This window comes from Gavia stellata, chromosome 2 (assembly GCF_030936135.1).
Source record: "Gavia stellata isolate bGavSte3 chromosome 2, bGavSte3.hap2, whole genome shotgun sequence".
Taxonomy (NCBI): domain Eukaryota; kingdom Metazoa; phylum Chordata; class Aves; order Gaviiformes; family Gaviidae; genus Gavia; species Gavia stellata.
The window spans coordinates 20,586,583-20,606,804 of record NC_082595.1 but is presented as its reverse complement, the minus strand read 5'-3'; the positions used below and the strand labels follow the sequence as shown (position 1 = coordinate 20,606,804).

General features: G+C 44.4%; 1 protein-coding gene across 1 annotated transcript; it reads right to left on the bottom strand.

The window, feature by feature from the left end:
* Window positions 1-471: 471 nt before the first annotated feature.
* Window positions 472-11,474, bottom strand: LOC104259295 (epoxide hydrolase 1). Its single transcript, XM_009814645.2, has 10 exons — window positions 11,382-11,474; window positions 9,992-10,015; window positions 8,845-9,058; window positions 7,858-8,038; window positions 6,835-7,065; window positions 6,026-6,155; window positions 4,843-5,057; window positions 2,150-2,258; window positions 1,696-1,821; window positions 472-743 (listed from the first exon to the last, which is right to left on the bottom strand). Exons 1-10 carry the CDS (start codon window positions 11,408-11,410, stop codon window positions 542-544), a joined length of 1,461 nt encoding a protein of 486 aa, XP_009812947.2. The 5' UTR covers window positions 11,411-11,474; the 3' UTR covers window positions 472-541.
* Between the last annotated feature and the right edge of the window lie 8,748 nt (window positions 11,475-20,222).

Genomic DNA, 20,222 nt, shown 5'->3' with positions numbered 1-20,222 from the left:
AGCTAGCCCTAGGGGAAAAACTGCTAGAATGAAGAAAGCTGCCTTATGTGCAGCTGCCCACTTGAGTATGTAAACGCAGGTGTCTCAAATGAAATATAACTTGAATGTAGGAGTGTTTGTGCTCAGGAGATCAAAACCCTTTACACTTCCAACAAAGCTGCTTGTAATGCATATTTAAGAATGCTAGCACTCAAGTATTTAAAGAAGCTTTTGAACAGAAGCCTTAGTTCTGAGCAACAGGGGGCCAGTTCCTTTCTACTCTCTTCCCCAAATGAGTGCAATGTTACTGCATTAAACTGTTTACATATTCTGTTATACTTGAACTATGAATGCAGCAATGATATGGTGCTGGGAATGAAAGAAGACAAGATGCTTTTTTTCTTATGAAGAGCTTTAGAGCTTGATTAACAAGTTTAGAACTATAAAAATAAAATGCTGGCTTCTGTATGTGATTACATTGCATTTATTTAATCCCGTAAAATTAGGGTTCTACTGGTGGCAGAACTTGCTTCCATTCTGTGTATGTATCTGAACTGCAGGTTCAAAGCTGTTCCACCTTTCTGACAAAGTGCATGATGTCTTGTGCCAGAAGCTTTGGTTCCTCAAAGGCAGCAAAATGCCCTCCACGTGGCATGTAAGAGTAAGTGATGATGTTCTTGAACATCTCCTTTGCCCAGGCACGTGGTGTATGTACTAGCTCCTGAGGAAAAGCTGCAATCCCTGTGGGAACATACACTCCAACCCTAGAAGACATTAGTTAACTGCATTTTTGAAAGAAGTCCTGGGGAAAGTTATAAAAAAAACCTTCTGAGTCTGGTAACTGCTCCAGTCAGCAACCCATTTTGTGGTCTGTACTCTGCTGAAGAGCTTCACTTGTATTTGGATCTCCTTGAGTTTAATAATGTTATACCCAAAGGTGTGTACAGTAGAGCCAACTTTGAAACATTTCAAGACTGAACTGTGTGCAGATTTTTAAGCTTACCTTGTTTTGTAGTTCTGTGACACATGGCAAGATGCCACACCTCTTTGTGAAAGTCAGAAGTGAGCTAGCTCATGTTTACTTTAAAATTTATGGTACCAGCATAACAAATGACTCTCTCGAGAGGAAAGGTAAACTGGTTCAGTCTACAAAGAAAAAGACTGTCCTATTTTTTTTGTATGATCAATCACTTGGAGAGTTCTGCTCACAGCCTTTTCTTGGTCAGCCTCTCTTATAGTCATATTAAAGCCAGTGGGTGTTAGAAGGTGCTTGGTTTCAAGTACTGCTCTCCAAATTGCTTCCCCAAGTTTGTGCATAACAATTGTAGTTCTTAGTTTATCCACCAATAAGCCATATCCTTCCTAATTCAGTTTAAACTTCTCTCTTAGAAATGCTTATGATTTTTCTGTTTTGTTTTTGAACTGAGCCACAGGTTACCTTTGTTTGGTGAATAAGTATATAGACCTGTATTTTGAACACAAACAAGACTGAATATACTTCGATAAGTCTTCTGCATTGTCTTGGCCAGAAACCACCTTGTGTGAATTATAGGTTCAAAAGAAAAGTGATCCTTAACTATATTTATCAAAAGAAAGTAAGAACTTGCATTTTTTTTAACTAGTTACATTTGCTGTTGTAAGTGATCTAAATGTTTGTACAGGCAAATGTGGTTCAATCTCATTTGCAAGTCTGTCTTGCATCTGCCACTTCATTACCTGGCATCAGCAGTTAGACCATGGCCCTTGGAGATGTTCTCCTTGTAGAATCGCATTGAGGACACAATGGAGGCTGTCACCCAATAAATCATCACATTGGTCAAAAGCTCATCAAGAGAGTATTTGCTGTTGAGAGAGAAAGATGAAGATATTTCATTGGAAGCTGTTTCTCAATATGCTATATTGGGCTCATGCCCTGAAGAACAGTTGTTGTTCTCTACTCATTTTCAAGCAGTAAATTAATTGGCACCCATGTTCCCAGAGCAAAACTGCTTGGTGCTGAAGCAGTAGTTTGCAGGCAGTCTGCTAGAAATTTAGACTACTACTTGTCACATGTAATCTTTCATGCTTAAAATTCAGCTTTGACTGGTGAGTCTTTTACCTGTCTCTTCATTAGTTATCATCACTCATTCTTTTAATGAGTCTTCTCATGGAAGAGCATCTGTTTTCTTACCTTTCCAAGCCTCCATCATCTTTATGCAGAAATGACTTATCTGTCCAGGTAGAGAATTTCTCCAAAATATATGCTGCCAGCCCCACAGGGGAGTCATTCAGTCCACAACCTAATTCAGGAGAAGACCAGGAGAGCTATTGCAGTTGGCTGGCATTGCAATACTTCAGTGGAAGTTAAACTGGACTTTCATGAATTCTTCAGAGTTTTCACCAAGAATTCAATAGAGTCTGTATTTTACTAGCCCTCGTAGTACTTTATTCTTGACAAATTTACCCCAATGGAATTCCAGCTGTAACTGACAGCATTACAAACTCAGGTAATTCCTGTACAAAAGAAGCTAGGAGCTAAGGAAGTCCTGTTGGCTTCTTGTTAATGTATGGCAGAAGGAGCAAATTCAGATGTAAAGGGATTACGCTCTGAAAAGAAATTTCAGATAAGCTATTTGGGAGCACTGTCCCGCTTAGGATGGATACCCAGGACGCTGAGTGCTGTTCATCACTTTTTATCTAATTTAAACAGTGGAGTGTTGTGTATCTGTTGTCTGTTCCAGCCTTTGGGGAACACTAACAAACATTATAAACACAGCAGGTACACAGCATATTCTGTCTGTAAAACAGGGATAGAGGCTTGCCTCAGGAAAATTCCTGTACCCCTAGTAGGGTATGGTATATAAAACTACGTACCTTTACATACCTTTATGTAAAGCACTGAGTGACTTTGTAGAAGATGATGCACAACATGGTGAGACATAGCTAATGCAAAGTAGGTTTGTGCATTGGCACAACAGTTTCCCTGCACTGGCAGGCCTAGAGTGATTTGCTACAGATCAAAGTCATGTAAATGCTTTGACTAGCAATGGTAGGGCAGGCTAAAATGTGCCATCTAGCACATGACCCATCTGGAGACGAGCATTTTCTGGGTTGAAGTCTTGTTTGCGGCTTACTAGTCATTCAACCTGTACCACAACTTGTGGTGAGTGAAAATACTTTAGCTTTGCTTTAAGCCTGCCTAATGAGAACTAAACCGATAATGTAGATATTTCTTGAGACTGAGTAGGGAATACATTTTTTTTCCCTATTCATTTTCTACATTTCACAATTTTAGTGTGCTACAAAATCCCTGCTGTTCTTTTTCCAGATTGAAGAGCCCTAGATTATGTACAGTGCTTGTACAGAAGCTGCTCAGTCACTTCAGTCTTCCTTTTCTCCCCTTCCTGTATTCTTTTGAATCTAAAATCTATTTATGAAACAGGGTGAACAGGGGTGCAACAGATTCTGAATATAATGGATTTAAACTCTGAGCTGGCTGATGTTTCAAAGCACTAACCATGACTCATCGATTCTCTCATGTGGCAGCAGCCAAACCAGAGCCCATTGTGATTTTCTTCCTCTACTTATATTGCTTTGGAGTTTGTTGACATCAGTTTTTATTGGCTGGTTTAATCAACCAGTCACTTAAATGTTTTTGCAACTCTCTGCAATTATCTTTAGATTAAACCAAACCCTGGATAGCTGTCAAATTTTCCCTTAACCATTAACTTTTATCTGTAGAGAAATTAGGATCATGTTGAAATGTACGGGTTCCAGCACAGATTTTTGTGATACTCTCCTGCCCCTGGAACTTGCTTCCTTATTCCTATGCTTGGATTCTCATGTTAACTAGTTATTAATCCATGAACTTAATCCTTTTCTTAAGGCAGTTTAATTTTTTTAAGAACATTGAGGGAGGAACCTCAACAAAACTTTTTTGGGAATGAAATATGTTCCATTACTAGTCCACAGCTCTTTGATTCTGCCAGAGCTCTGATTTTTGAAGCATGAATTCCCTGTGATATTACCACCCGTAAATCAGTTCTTCTCTTTAAAATAGTTCTGCTAGTTTTCTGATCAGAGAGTAGACACACTGGTCTTCTTTTTTTCTGGGGCTACCTTCTCTGTTTGGCTCTTTAAAAACAAAACAAAACAAAAATACCCAACCTGGTATCTTGTTTATCTCCTTTTACTTCTTTGGTATTGAGATCAGTTCAAACAACAGACTAGACACTAGTTAAACGTTTCAGTTTGAGTTTCTTCTTTTTCAGTGAATTGCCAGGATAGGGTGCTATTCGTTCTATGGTCCCCACATCTGACACCAGTCTGAGACAGCTCTGCTGTCTTTCCTGATGGGGGATTATTTCAATAAAGGAACACTCAGTTGTCCTTGCTAGTGGGGACTGATACAAATAATTCATTTAACTTTTCTGAGATGGCCATACCTTTCTTCAGACTCCTTATCTACTGGCCCCACTATGTCAGGCTTCTGGCTTTTCAGGTGTTAGGGTTGTGTCTACCTTTCTGCGAGTTTCACATTGCACTTGTTTATGAAATTCTTGTTTTCACCCACATGTATTTCTAGAAGCTTCAATTTCAGGACCCTATGCTTTACTTTAAGAGGCTTTTTGCAAAGGGGTTCTTTCCGCAAGAGAGGTGGCATGCCCTTTAAAAGACTTTGAAAAATTATATTGGTAGTCTCCATCTTTTTTTAAGCTGTTCCTTTTAACTTCCTTTCACACAGTTCTTGTTCCCGTGTCTTGCATTCAGTCACCAGAACTCATTGCTTCTCAAACACAGTTGGCCTTTGTTCAACTGTAAGTTTTTATATACCATAAGCAGTTAGTATACAATGTTTGTAGCAATACAGAGAAAATTAATTACCTGCTGTGTCTGGTTTGGTGGCTTGGATGTGTAAGTATCCAGACTCTCGCAAAAGTTCATATATATTCTTCTGGATGAAAGGGTACGTACGTCGAACATCTTCCCTAGTGAGGCCTATAAGCCATGGTACATAAGCCCCAAGCATCACAGAAATCATCCTTCTCAAACCTTGTCTGCCGACGAAGATGAAATTCAGATGAAGCCCTTTCACAGATCTAAAATTAAGTTAATGAATAGGAGGTTAAGTGATTTTCTGTCTCTAAATTTTCCAGAAAATAAGTCTGACTGGAGCTGTGATAGAAGCATTTCACTGAGCCAAATACATAAAGCCCTTCAGGTTCATCATGGTTCAAAAAAAAAAAAATTATGGGAGTTGGAAATGGTACAGCTGGTGCCATCTCCATCCAGCTGTGCCACTGATATGTTAGCTTTAGGTACTCAGTTTCTGGATGTGGCATATCCACGCTGGTAGCTCTGGCTGTTGATCTTGTGTTGTTCTGTGCTGTAGGGAACAGGCTGTGTTGGCTATTTTCTGGAAAGCTTGAGTACATCACATGTGGCCACAGTGCTCTGGGTGCTGTGAAGCACAACTGCAATTGGGAACAGTGAGCCGCTCAGCCTGCAGTCTAACTGCTGTAAGAGCTTTCCCACTTTATCTGTTCTCTGACCTAAGCGTGGCTGTGATGCCTGCTTTTCATTAAATGCTAAACAATGAGCTGTGATGCCATCTTCTAAGGAAGGTATTATGTTTCTTTTCCAATCAGCCTCAACGCTGCGTTTTAGATAGGAAAGTCCTGTACTTTGTGGTACTGTTCAGCTGCTGAAAGGCTGAGCTCCTTCCTTCCTTTTCTCCCTGCTGATTTTAAATTTATCTCCTTCCTGATTTAGAATGATGATCTGTCTTCTTGGGGTCTTAAATCAAAATGCAGCAGAGTTTACTTTCACAATTAGTGAAAGAGAAGCCAAACAGCACTGAAATTTAGGAAGCGTGAGAACTGTGCCAATATCAATGCAAAGCATATGAATACAACTGAATGCACGGGGGTGGGGATGTCCCTGGAGGAAACAAAGCAGAAGGGGATGAGAGGCAGGGAAAACAGAAGGCAGGACCAGGACCATGGAGCCAGAAGGTAGGGTAAGAACTGGAGGCAGCTTTTCTGCACTGATTCCCTTTGCTACTCACTGTGGCAGCATCTGGGCCATGTTTGTGGTAATACGAGATCCCCAGTCTCCCCCCTGTAGATAGTATTCCTTAAAGCCCAATCTGTTCATCAGCTTATGAAATATCCGAGCAGTTGCTATGGTGTCAAAGCCTGTAGGTAAAGAGAAACAGGAGACCTGTTTGTCCTAGTGTTTACCCCCTGGCCAAAGATCGTGGCCTGACAGAGGCACGTGAGTATGCTGCTGTGTGAAGGTACAGCGTGCTATGCTGCTCTGCCTCACTTCTTGCCAATAAAGTGAACACAAGATGATAGAAATTCAGTGTAAAGTGGAGAAAGTGGAAAGCAGACCTAGCTTCCAGCTACCATTGCCTTCCAAATCTCCACAGCCAGCACCAGAGCCTCAGCCACGTGGGTGTTAATGCAGAGCCAAGTATCTGCATTCATAAACTGCAGTGCCCAGGGGGCCCGGGGATGGTTGAGGTGTTACTCCAAAACCCTTGCGATTCCAACAGAGCCTTTCCACAGAATCATTAAGGTTGGAAAAACCCTCTAAGATCATCAAGTCCAACCATCAACCCAATGCCACCATGCCCACTAAACCATGTCCCGCAATGCCATGTCAACACGTTTTTTGAACACCTCCAGTGATGGTGACTCCACCACCTCCCTGAGCAGCCTGTTCCAGTGCTTCACCACTCTCTCAGTAGAGAAATTTTTCCTAATATCCAGCCTACACCTCCCCTGGCGCAACTTTCCTCTTGTCCTATCACTAATCACTTGGGAGAAGAGATCAACACCCACCTCTCTGCAACCCCCTTTTATCATTTACCTTTCTGGTGCGGTGCCTCTGAGAAGCCATAGCCTGGAATGGATGGGCAGATGACCTCAAACACCACGTCACCCTTGTTCAGGCTGTGCCTGGCTGGCTCCGTGAGCAGAGGGATGATCTTGTAGAACTCGTAGAAGGAGCCAGGCCAGCCATGAACCATCAGCAGAGGTTGAACAGCTCGACCATGAGGGACATAGGAGGGCTTCACGTGAATAAAATGGATATCGATCCCTGCCACACATCCAAGACAGATAAATTAAAGCTCTGGTTCCATCACAGTTTCTGCTCTGGACTCTGAAGAAGGAGGGTGGCAAAACTGTAATTAGCATTCGTAGCAGAAGTTACACAATCAACCCATTGCAAGAAGATGCCTAGCTGAAAGGGGATGCCTGGTATTGTACCTATGTCTCATCTTTTACATACAGACAGAGGTATTGATCCCAGTCCCAGATATTGGGGTCACAGGAGATTGAGCATCCATCTCCTGAGAAACTGGTCTCAGTATATAGGTAGAGCTACACTTAAATAAACACCATAATGCAGGTAAGACACATGCAGAAACATGACAAAATTACAAAATATGTGGGTGATAAAAAGAGAAACATGAAAAAGTGAGTGCAAGATAGAAGTTAACCTGCAGATCACTTACCTGGAGTCTGCCTAACCTCACCTGGCTAAACTGGGTGGTGGTCGGGGAAATTCCAGCCTCAGAGTCTGGCTAAATTTTGCAATTTTCAAAGGTGGCTTCAAGGCAATAGCAGAAGAAAACCTCATCATTAGTTAGCACACGTTCAGAGCCAGATGAAGCCCATCTTGAAGCAGACCTAATCTTATTGCCACTGCGTAATGGTCTTAATCTATAGAAGGTTATTAATAATATAGCCTCCACTAGTGATATTTTACTTGTGTCACTAAGCTATTACACATATTGTTGTCTGAAATATTGTAACCTCTTAAATCCCCCCCCCCTTCTCTCTGTGCGTTTCAGAGCGAGACCTGCTCAAGCCACAGAGACCCCCTCACCTTCAATGGTGGTTTGGAAATGGGGGTATTTGTTCAGGACTTCCACTTGCTTGCGCCAGTCGAACTGGTTCCTCCAGTAGGCCACCACCTTCTGCAGGTAGCTGGAGTTGAAGCCGTAGTGGAAGGTGGCCCCTTCCAGCGGCGGTGTGTAGCGGGCCTGCTCCAGGCGTCGGTGCAGGTCCTGGGGAGGGGAGCCCTTCTTGCGAGGCTGGCCAGCTGCCTGCGCGTGCCCTATGCTGGAGCGGGCATGGACAGGCTCTCCCGGCTCTGCCGGCTTTTGTATGGCTATCTGGGACACGACAAGCCCCCCTGAAGCAGTGGCATACTCTGCATGACTTCCTGAATTGTTTATATGGGGAATACATTTTTCTACAGGTTACCAATTCCCCTAGGGCACCCAGGAGTACCGGGTCCTACTCTTGCCTCACTGCTAACTCACTTTAGGGTTTTTGGCACTAGGAGCTTGCTGGCACCACTGGCTGGGACAAGAATAAGAAGTTCAGCCCAAGCTACCAACAGCTAGTTGGCCAGATAATCAGGGACAGACATGTAGGGACAGAGGTGCTGTGACTCAGTCAAGACCCTGTCCCTCTTCACCCTTCCAGCCCTTCCCTCTGTGGAAGCCCCTCAGTCCTGCCCCAGTGATGTAACTGCTGTCCCGACACCTTCCCACCCCGCTCCACCATCCGCAGACCCACCATCAAAGTCTGCTGCTCAAAGCGTGGCCTTTCCGCAGGAGCAGCCCCAGGGTGCTGGGGTCTGTGGTCTCAGAAAGTCTTTATGGGGCATTGCAATGAGTCTGAGCTCAAATCCCATTCATAAAGGGTGGTTAGCCAGAGCGTCATCTAACGGTGCTAGGCAGCTGCACTGGTGTAGATAAGTGCACTGCTGCCACCCCCAAGACGTTGCCTCAAAACAGTAAAGTGGGTGACGGACTGGCTCCACCTCGCAGCTTTCTGCCCCTCCCTACATCCCAGCCACTGGTACCTCGATTTCTTTGTCAGAGGTTTCAATCTTGAAGGGACGGATACTTTCATCTTCTTTCCCTTTTAGGGGTCTTTCACCTGAGCCCCACCATCCATCGCCCATTTCAATAGTCTTGATCTTGTGTCTAGACCTCAGCCAGTAAACCAGCATCCCTCCAACCCCCAGGGCGGCTGCAGGGACCAGGACTGCATTCTTCTGAGAATATTCAAAAGACCTGGGGAGGCATAAAATTGTTTGTGTTTCACAACAGAAGTGTCAAAGGACTGACAAGTGTCAAGCTAAAGGGACTGTGCTGAAGCTTGTATTCACATCAGTTGGGCCTGAGCAGTAATAAACACCTACAAATCCCATGGAGTCAGCAGGGGCTGAGGGTTTCTGTTATTTTTGAAGATCACAGGCAAGATTTGGGGCAGGGTTACATCTACCAGTGCTTCTTAGAGATCTCAAGTCCTTGCTGATCAGGACTTGCTGATCACAAGGCTTCCTTGTCCCTCTCCTTGTGAACCAGGGTGTCCTGGGGGACAAGGATCAATAGGATATGGGCCAGTCTATTTTAAGGCAGGTACTGGAGTGAATGGGATAGTAGCAGCTGGACTTCTCCAGGAATAAAAACTGCACAGACAGAATGGGCTGAGGAGCAGGAGCAGAGACAAAGGTCTTCAGCTGCTGGAGAGAGCTAGATGTGCTGGATGTGCCCCTCTTGGCAATGCTTCATACATAGCTCCTGACGGATTCAATCATCTTTTAGGGCAACACTGGCCCTCCACCATAGCTTTCCATGGGTAAGGGTCTCAGCTTGTCCGTCTGGTGCCCCTGTTTCTGCTCTAGACAGCAAGGTTTCAGACTTTCTTGAGGTGTGGGAGCTAAGTCACCAGAGCTGGTTTTAACAGACATGTAGCATGTTTCAAAACCATTCAAATGCTTGAGCAATCAGACCTTCCTGTCCCTCTGACTTGTGCCTCAAGGTCTCCAGCTTCCCTTGGGGATTAGTAGAGGTGTCTGGGGCTATTGCAGGGGGCTGCAAGGGGACTGTGAATGAAGATTTTGTTGTTGTCATCATACAGGGTAGGGAAGGGACTATTCTGTGCCCCAACCAGGGTGCTAATAAAAAGTGGAGGCCTCAGCACGGAGCAGCTATTTCACTCACCTGATCCGGGACAAGATGGTTTCCCTAAAAAAGGGAAAAAAAGAAAAGAAAGAAGATCCTTATAGTCTGATAGTGTTGTCTGAATGGTACCAACCCTTGGGGATGGTGCAAAGAATGTCACCTGCCAGCACCATTCACTGCCTAGCCATGGGATCACAAGCTGTTTAGCGACCTCGCAATATCTGCCATTATTTTTCCTACTTTTTGGATGCAACAGAAGAGAGGGGCTCAGAGCACTGCCTCTGCACAAAGAGACAGTGTTTCTGGGCTGTGTTTTAGCTAGATAGTTTGTTGCCATAATATTCCCTCCTTCAGCACAATTTAGATAAAAGGCACTAAACAACGGTGTAGCTGTCCTTGCGGTGTTTCATCCTACAGGCGGCTGTGTTACTTCAGCCAAGAAAATAGTTTATTTTGACTGCTGTGTAGCGATAGGTGTGCAGCCTTGGCAGGGGACTTTCAAGCTCAAGGGTTATTCAGCTGCCAGCCACGTGGAACTCATTGTGCCGCAGGGCTGGCAGGAGGAGAGGCTTGTGGGACCTTTCCCTGTTTAGAGTTCAATGAGCTGCTATACCTTTGCTACTTCTAACTACTCCTGACTGGAAACCCAGCTTCTAGCGCTCATCTGCCTGAAAGAAAAAGAAAACATCCTCCTGGGTTCTCTTTCAGCCTGGTAGATTCTCTTGCAAGAAAAGCACTGTCTAAAATCTAGCAAAATTAGAAGCAACAAGAGAAAGTCTTGTTACTCTGCCTTGTGGAAGGCAGCTAGATTAGGGAGCCCTTTGGTGTCATAATTACAATACCTTGAGACAAAAAAAAAAGGACATGAAACCCCATGAAAAAACTAGTCTGCTGGGTGTTTCTCTTTACCTGGTATCATTTCCCACCACTGCCTGTGATGCAGAACCTGGTGCCTGTACTGGAGTCCCCAGCAGTTGCCAAAGCAATTTGGTAACGATCTCTGAGACAGCCTGTGTGTGATTTTTAAGGCGGTATCTCCTTAAACCACTCCCAGACAAGGAAGAACAGGGCTTCTAAGAGCAAACAGTGTCAGCCTCCACCTCCCTGGAGGCTGAGCAGCTTATGCAACAGGTAATAATATCCCCCTGCAGTTACATCCTGGAGTTTAGTGAGTCAGAGGCATGAAACCAGTTATCATGGCGATAGCACAAACTTGGCACTGCTAAGCAAGTGTGTCCCAGGAGCAGCTATCTCAGCGACACAAAACAAGGCTCAGTCTAATAAAACCTTCTCCCCACTCACATTCAGGAGAACTCAGCCACATGCTCCCACCTTCCAATGGCTTGGTGATCCTGCAGCCGCTTTCTCCCGCCCCAACCCTGGGTTGCCCCGTTCAGAGTCCCTCCTCCCCATGCCGAGGAGATCTCACCAGGCATTTGGAAGGATCTCCTGCCACATGTCTGCTCCTCCTTGCCTGGCCGCTGCTCTGAGCGAAGTAACCCAGGTGTCTCCTCTGCTGGCTTTCTCTTCAGCAGTGACGCTCTCTCGGTGACAGTGCAAGCTACATCATCCATTAGTGCCACCTATTGCCTAAGTGTGCAGTTGCAAATTAAGTTGCAAATTAAATTGCCTTCAACAGAGGCAAATGCAAAGTCCTGCATGGGGAGGGAACAGCCCTGTGCACCGGCACAGGCTGGATGCCAAATGCATAGAAAGCAACTCTGCGGAGACTAGCCTGATGTCCTCAGCTGAGCCTGAGTCAACAAGGTGTCCTTGCAGCAAAGACCAGCTGCGTACAGGGCTATATAGCAAGCATGTTAGCCAGCAGGCTGAGTGAAGTGATCCTTTGCTCTCTTCAGCACTTGTGAGACCACATATGGAGTGCCATCTCCAGTTCTAGCCTTGTTGTTAGAGGAAAGACTGAAGTGAGCCCACCCTTCGTGGTGTAGGGCCACCAAGCTGCTGGGGGGCTGGAGCCCATGGTTTATGAGGAGAGACAGAGAGACCTGGGCTTATTCAGCCTGGAGAGGAGAAGGCAAAGGGTGGAAGTGTGGGAGGGGTGTGTGTGTCTTATTGCTGTCTACAGCTACCTAGTGGAGAGGGTAGGAAAAATGGAGCCAGACTCATCTTGGAGGAGCAACAGTGGAAGAACAAAAGGCAATGGATGCAAACTGCAACAAGGGAACTTCTAGTTAGATATATAGGAGAAATTAGTTCACCATGAAGGCATTCAGACATTGGAACAGGTGCCTAGAGAGGATGTGGGATCTTGATCCTTGGAGGTATTCAAAATTTGACAGGAACAAGGCCCTGAGCAACCTGACCTACCTGGACCTGCTCTGAGCAGGAGGTGGGATGAGCTGACGTCCAGGTGTCCCTTCCAACCTGTGTATCACGTGGCTCCATTCCATGTGCACCTGTGATTTGCAGCAGCCAAAACAAAAAGGAAAAGTTAAGATTTTCATTTTCCGCAGAAATCAATGCTTTGTTTTAGCTCAGGGAACTAGATTTCATTTCCCTCGTGGTGGGTAAAATCTTACTGGATAAAGGCTTCTCCTTCCTAAATTGTTGCACAGTGTCCTTGCTGTGCTTCACTCCAGGAATAGTTACATGTCAGAAGACATGATTCCTACCTCCATGCAATGCTCAAAGTACCATCATCAGTGAGCCCTGTGATGATTAGGTCTTATACTTCCGTGAGTTCATATGCAGCCACTGTGCCATCAAAAAGACCCATCACGAAGAAAAGCTTGTAAATCCTTCATTTGGTCAAAGTTCAATTTATTGCTGTACTGTAGCTATTTCTGGTTATGTCCATCTGGGATTACTTAGCTTTAAGGTTGTTTCCCAAACAAAACCAGTTCCCTTGAGTCCTCTTGGAAGACAGTATCCTTGAGTGCAGACGGACTATAGTCAGAAGACTAGAGAATTATTAGCAACAAGATGAAAGAATTACAAACCATGTGGAAGGTAGTTGAGGACCCCATAAGGTGCCAGGTTGAGGTACAACAGGCTGTGATGTCTCCAGGAGACAAAAGAGACCTCAGGAAAAGTCTATTTCTTACTTAGCACTAGGAAAAAGCATAAAGGCTGGTGGAGGAAGGTCTGGCTTAAACATCTGAGAGTGAAATTATCTATACCAGGAATGTGGGAAAAGAGCCAGCAGAGCTAGTTAAAGCTGCAGAGAAAAGATACAAGTTGCTGCTCTCTGTCTAAAAGATTCGGGAGAATCAGAAAGGCTTTGATCTCTGCAGAGATCAAAGGGTCCCAGAGGAAATCCCCTGACCTGGGATGCTGCAGCAGCTTGCCTGTGGAAAACAAGGTTTTCCCCCTCTCTCTTACAGTCTCTAGTGGCCAAAATGCACAATTCCAGGCAGAAACTTGCTGGAGTCAACAAGGCTGCCTCCCGCGAGATTTTGATGCATGTCCCATAAATGGAAAGAGGAATCCCACAGGAAAGGACCTGCAAACGTGTCTCAGAGCATCTCCCTGCACTGGGGCAGGATCCATTATCTTTAATGACAGACATTTTAGCGAACCCGTCTGTAGAAAGCCTCCTCAAAGTGCTATTAGAAAGTTTTCCACCTCTGTCCCAGTGCTGTGATTTTGCTGGTTCAGCTGCTATTCTGGCATGGGGGAAAAAATAAAAAGGAGCTAGAATAATATTTAATACTCTGTATCTCCCAATTGCTGCCGTCCCGCAGTCCCTTTATGACTGGCATAATTTTATAAGGGGATTTCATATGTTCCCATTGCACAAATCACATACTAACAGAGAGCTTGTTTCCTGTGTTTTCCTCTTGCTCTTGTCATTGATCTGCAGGATCACCCCTGCAGCAATGATAGAAAATGCACACACGGAAATGTTACCATAATGTATTTTTTCAGCTGGTTTAGCAGCTGGATACGAGCAGGAGGAGCCAAACACAACATAACCTGCCAGCTCTCGCAGGCCCCTTCACTAATGCTGTCGTAGCGTGACCTGCTGCTGAAAGCACCCAAAGGCCAAGCAGCAGTTCTGCAAATACTGGGTGCCCTCTAGTGGGAAAGAGGAGCTCGCAGTACACCTAATACCACATTTTTTTTCCATTTGGGCTTTTTTCTGCTTTGGAATTTCTGTTTTTCTCACTGCCAGTTGCATATAATCAAAATACAAGCCTCATAAATACTATTAATACCAAAACCTGAGACACAGGGAGGGAAGCAGGTGATTTCTGGTTATGAAATGAGCTAATGAACTAGGGTAAGAGTGGAGCATAAAAGCTTTGAATGTAGCTGTTTCATAGCTTGAGATGCTGTGGCAACTTGGAAATTATTATTCTGACCTTTAGAGCCATTGCAAGGCCCTCGCTGGGATTTACGGCCCCGGCTATAATGCGCTGCCCTTCATCTTACAGCGTGAATGAAGGCTTTGCTGCAAAATTTTCCTTTTGCATGCACAAAATCAGGTTCACTGTCTTAAGAATATTACTAGTAACAGGGATCTTTATGAATATGGCCTCCTGACTTATACCAGGGACCAGCTCTCTCCTTTTTACCTGGTCAATGGCCACTACTGGTGAGCTGCCAGCTGGTGATGTTGCAGGGCAGGGCAATATCTGGAAGCTTCAGATCTCCCCTGTGCTTCTCCAGGCTCCCTCAACCCTGCTTGCCCCATGGTATCACTCTGTCTTTGAACTTCACCTTCTTTCTTTGCTTTTAAGGAAGGTTCTTAAGGCTAATGAGGCTTTCTGGATCTTTGGATCTTTCTGGATCTTCACTGGATCTTTGCTCCCACAGGCCAAAGATACCAAATGCTGTATTCCCCTGCATGACTTCTGAAGGGAATGGTCCCCACGGTCCAACAGGTCCCAGCTGGGACTGTCCATGCACACGCAACTCTTCTCAATTGGTATTGTATGAAAAAAGCCCTGCCCAGAAATGGGATCGCACTGGAAAGATCGGAGAGCTTACCATGTGTGGTTGTGTCCTGGGGGTTAAGGAATAGCCCCAAGCACGTTACCCTACCTGCAACGGACGAGCAAAGTTTTCACCTTCCCAGTGAGGTCTCAGGACATTCAGCTGGTTGGTGGGAGATTTGTTTTGCACCAAAGTCTACTTTAGCCCTGAATGGCAGGCTCTGTGCTCAGCCTCAGTGATCACATCCCTGGAGGAAACACTGAGCTCCTAAGCACTTCCAAGCTGTTAATTCCTGAATCTTATTAACAAGAGCCAGCTCAAACATCTGAGAGCAGATCGCAGCAACACCTTGCTCCTGCCTCCACTGGCAGCCAGCCTATGAGGCCTCTGTGCTGCTCCACGGTATCTTACATAAAACTCAGATTGCAGGAGCGATGAACGACTTGGGAGGGCCAGGGACAATCTCTCCCATCCCCACCTCCCCCTTCACAAATGCTCCTTTCTTGCCTAGAAAGCCCATCATCATTTCTGCAAGTACCTTCCCCCTAACACCTTCTCTTTAGTCCTCTGCTTGGCACTGTACATTAAATAAAAGTTAGTGTTTTCCCAGCTGGAAATGGTCCCTTCTCTGCCTCCCTTATTCTCAGGAGACCTCACAAATGTTTCACTGCTACCTCCAGCAAGGACTGGCCCCTTCTGTTGCTAATTAGGGAGCTAAGAGGTTCCCCCAGGCAATTCCCAGTGAAATTGAGCCCATTAAATGAATGGCAGGCAACATCTCTGGGGGTGGGGAGCAAAGTTACACAACAGCTGCTTGGAAATAGGCAGTTTGTTACGTGTGCTGATTTTAGAGACTCAGCAACATTAAAAACAAAGCAACTTTCAAGTCCAAAACAGTGTATTTAGGTCACTGATACCCCGGGGATAATTTCGGGGATATTGGTGATGGGAAGGAGGCAGCAGGCGCTGGGAGCTTGTGCTCAGAGCCCGCATGTGCCAAATGTGATGGTCCCTGCATGTGTACCCAGCCATGCACTGAAAGCCGGGTGTGCAGGTCCTTTCTGTGCTCTGGGATATGGGTCCTGCTATGCTGCGCACTAGAAGTGTTAATCCTGGAGCGTAATGTGAGACAGAGCCCTCTTGGGCTTGGACACATTGCTGGTGTTTTGGTAGGTGAGCGTGGTGGAGGCTTGCAGGCTTGGCTCAGCTAACCCAGGTGCCCAGCAGCGTGGACATGAGGAATTTCTTATACAGAAGGAAACTCCACACAATCAGTACAGATACCACTTTAAACCCTGGTCAGATATGCCATTTTTGCTGTCTTAAAATCTTAGGACTGCATTGCCTATCTTCTGCAACTGTTGCTCCAAGCCACGTAAAATTATCATCTTGCAAAGAAAGCAAGAATCATTAAAAAAAAAAAAAAAGGATGCAACTGACCAAAGGCACTTGAGGGAGGGACTCATGTTAAGATCTGTAGGACGATATAGATATAAATATCTTATGGAAAAGAATATCCTGGGTGATTTGTCATTACTGTAGTGACAGAAGCATTAGTGGCAGAAACAAAGGCCTTATCTTCAACAAAGGGTTCCAGATAAATCAGTATGTGTAGGGGGTCTATACCCAGTAATTTATTTAATTTAACAAAAAAATCTCTAAAAAAGCAACTATCGTATTTGGCTGAGGCAAAAAGAAATGGCAGAGAATGATATCCATCCTTCTCGATAACAATGACCACTGCTGAGGATCCTGTAATAGTAACTATTATCACAGGCCAGATCCCAAGTTCCTTTTCTCCATCCTTATCTTGGCAAACTCCCGGTCTTGCTTTCGGTGGGCATCAGTGCTCAGCAGTTGCGAGGGGTAGGTGCGTTGCAGAAGAGGGGCAGGTTGTCTCTGCCCCATAGCTCTGCATAGCCAAATTCCCAAAACTAGCCCTTACAAAGAAGGGCTTCAGAGGGGAAAACCCCCCAAATCTAAGCATGGGTTTTGCAGAGACATCAGCTGAGCATTAGGCACTTGCAGAGCTCCCACGATTGGGATGAGAGGCAGCCGAGGCGCTGCTGGAGTGTGTGAGCTCCCCTTTGGAGGCCTGAAGAAACGTGCAAGAGGAGACATGTTTTCTGAGAAGTTGGTCTCATGGTGTGTTCAGTTCACTGGAAATTTTGGAAAGTTTTCTGCTCTGATCCTGTGCGCTATTTCCTCCCTTTTTGGGAACTGCGCTAGTTATTTGGAAATATTTCTGTGGCCTCCTTTATGAATAATCATTTATTCTCTCTACGTTTTTTCCTACTCTCCATTATTAGTTGTTATGCCTACATTGTATAACAACAACAACAGTAACATGAAGAAACTCTTCAGGTCCAGAAGCATTAAGAAAATGAAGACTGAATCAGCTGAACTTCTAACATAAGGATATGATTTTCGGTTTTCATTAAAAACAGCTAGTCTGGAAAACCAGGGATGTTTAAGTATAATGTAATAATAGCACTGCAGACATCTCATCTAAAGAAAATAGCACTATGGACCTTGACCCTCATATAGAAGACCCACAAATACAGCTGGGAAAATAGTTAGGTATTGTATTTTAAGATACCGGTCTGAATACGGTAAACAAGACTCTATCAACAAGTCTGTAAGTATAATTTTTTTCTCTCCTGCAGCTTTTCAGCATTCTTGGAAAGACTTAGCTAGCAAAATCCCAGCATACATAACTGACTGGCCCTTCCCAAAGGTACAAGGATAAAGCCCTTTGCAAGTGGCTATTAAGAAAACTTGGCAACAACAGCTTGCAGGATGAATCCTTGCAAAAGATTAATAAGCAGTTCCACAAGCAGTCAAACTAATGAAGCCTCATTTTCTACACATATTTGCAAAATACAGCTACTATTTGCAAATACAAAGAATTTGTATTTTGCAAATACAAACACAAAAACTTTCTAACTGTTCTAAGACTTTGTTTTCTCTAGGTATGTTTATAAAATTCTCCCTGCACCTCCCAAAGCGATCAGTTCTCAATGAAATGTGTAGAAACACCTTTCAGAACTATTTCTGAAATAGTTGAAGTTGTTGACATCAGCAAACAGATCAAAAAGTTACTGGGAGGACACACCTATAGACACACCAAGTGATTGTACAAGCATTGATTCTGCAGGAAGCAAGGAACTCAAGTGAAGTTGTGAAAGAAAACGTAGGAGAAAGCATCCATTTCTTAGCAGTGTTGCATTGACAGGAGTTGCCAGGCATCCTCCATGATCAGCGCTGAGACATACGGTAGCCAAGAATGATCCAGTCCAGCTCCTTCGGTTTCAGTGGCAAAATCTTCAGCGCTGTTAGTGAGACCACAGCTTACTTTTGCACCACATCCAGAGGATGAAGTGAGGTGAGGTGGCCAAATCTATGTAAGGTATAGAACGACTGCGAAACTCTTCAAAAGGCCCTAGTAAAGGCTGCTCCTTTTAAACCCAATGCATGTTTTGGCATTTGCATTTGTAGGGAGCAGGAATGAACCAACAGTTAGGTAAGTGGGACAAAGTGATGGCAGATGGAGCAATGTGTATGCCATTGTAAGTTAAGGGAAGCTGGAAAAAAAAAATTCACTTACCTAATATTTAAATGAAAAATTCTGAACTACAGCTGATCTCAGGGAAAAGCTCGGGGCACCTCTGTGGATAGCGCAGAGTTGAGAGAGGAAGCTCAATGCAGAGCAAAGCAAACCCAAAATAAGATGGCATGTATTAAATAGGTCAGGAATGTATATATGACCATAATAATTCCGAAATAAATCAGCTGTGTATCTCCACTTTGAAATCAGTGTTAGGTGTGATCACTTCCATAACAAAGGGGCAGAGAAGAATAGAAAAGGCAGAAAATAAACCAGCACCATAATCACTGGGACAGTGGAGGCTGTGATGGGAGAAGGGAAAGAGTGAGCAGGATGGCTTAGCTTTGTGAAGAGTTGAGTTAGAGGAGAGATAAGCACAATGTATTTCTAATTTGACCTTTAATAAAGACTCTTGTCACCTTCTGAGCACCTTCCATGACTTTATATGAATTATAATCTAGGAGTTACACAACACCTGGTGTAATAAAGAAAGGAAATCTAATTTTATGATGCATATAATTTTGAGACAAAAATAGTTGCTGAAAAATGTGACCAAGACAAGTAGCTGTAGTGATAAAATTAGTATTAATAAAGTTGGTGATGGTGAAAGTCTGTCAGTTCTTGTGCCTCGTGTCTTAGGATTCCCATTCAGCTTTGTGTAGCTCTTTAAGCACAGCAGCATCCGCATGGGGAAATACACTTAAAATGCAGAGAACTAGAGCTGAGGATGGACAGCCAGAAAAAGCCAATGTAATCCTGCTTTCTGTCACAAAGACATCACTTAAGAGAATGCAGAGTTAGCCTTTCCGCAGTTAACACACACACAGTTACAAATATCTGTCCCAAAGATATCGGAGGTCTTTTTTTAAAGCTGCATCTTCTCTCTGGAGTAACCACCTGAGGGCAATATCACACATGCAATGGGACACGCAGGACTCCTGTGCCTGGAATATAGTGCGCGCTTCCAGGAACCGCACTACCAGAAAAATCGTGACAAACGAGAAGCAGCTCAAAGAACAGCAACAAAGATGATTAGGAAGCTGGAACTACTATGCAGAAAAACATTACAAAAGCAAAATCTAGTTTGCCTAAGGGATGATTGATTAGGAGCAGGATCCTGGCCTCCAAATATTTGAAGAGTGAAAAGAAATTATTCAGCATAATAAAGGAAGATAGAACTATGAGTAATTGGTGGAAATGAGGCAAGGAAAATGTGCCTGGTCTTCCTGTTGTATTTTTCCTACCTGTGAGATACTGGGCTGTGAATAGGAGGTATTCATATTCTGATTCTCTAACGGAAGATCAAGGCTCTGTCAGGGTAAGCATAGTATGGGCCAGGAATAGAGACCTTGGTCAAGAAAAGCAGCTCATAGTCTATGTGACAGTCAGGAGATGACTAGTGAGTAAAGCACACGAGTGTTGTGGGGGCAGGAAGATAGGGATACCATGAAGCAAGAAATTCATTGAAAAGGAAAAGTCATTCCTCCAGGAAAAGTGTCAGAACTCCTGGGAAATCCAAACTGTTCTCTCCCATCCACAACTTTCAAAATACATATGGTCCCAAGAAGGATTTTTCTTCTTTGCCAGCCTATGACATATTTTTGGGGGTGCTCTAGAGCAATAGTGATTTCAAGCCAGGGCTACTTCTCTACCTTCCCATGCTTTTCCAAGGAAGCAGATATTTGGGCCCTTGGTCAGGCGTGACAGTGGTTGGAGGCAGCCCATGGGAAACATCACTATTTGCCCTGATTCTGGAGAATTATT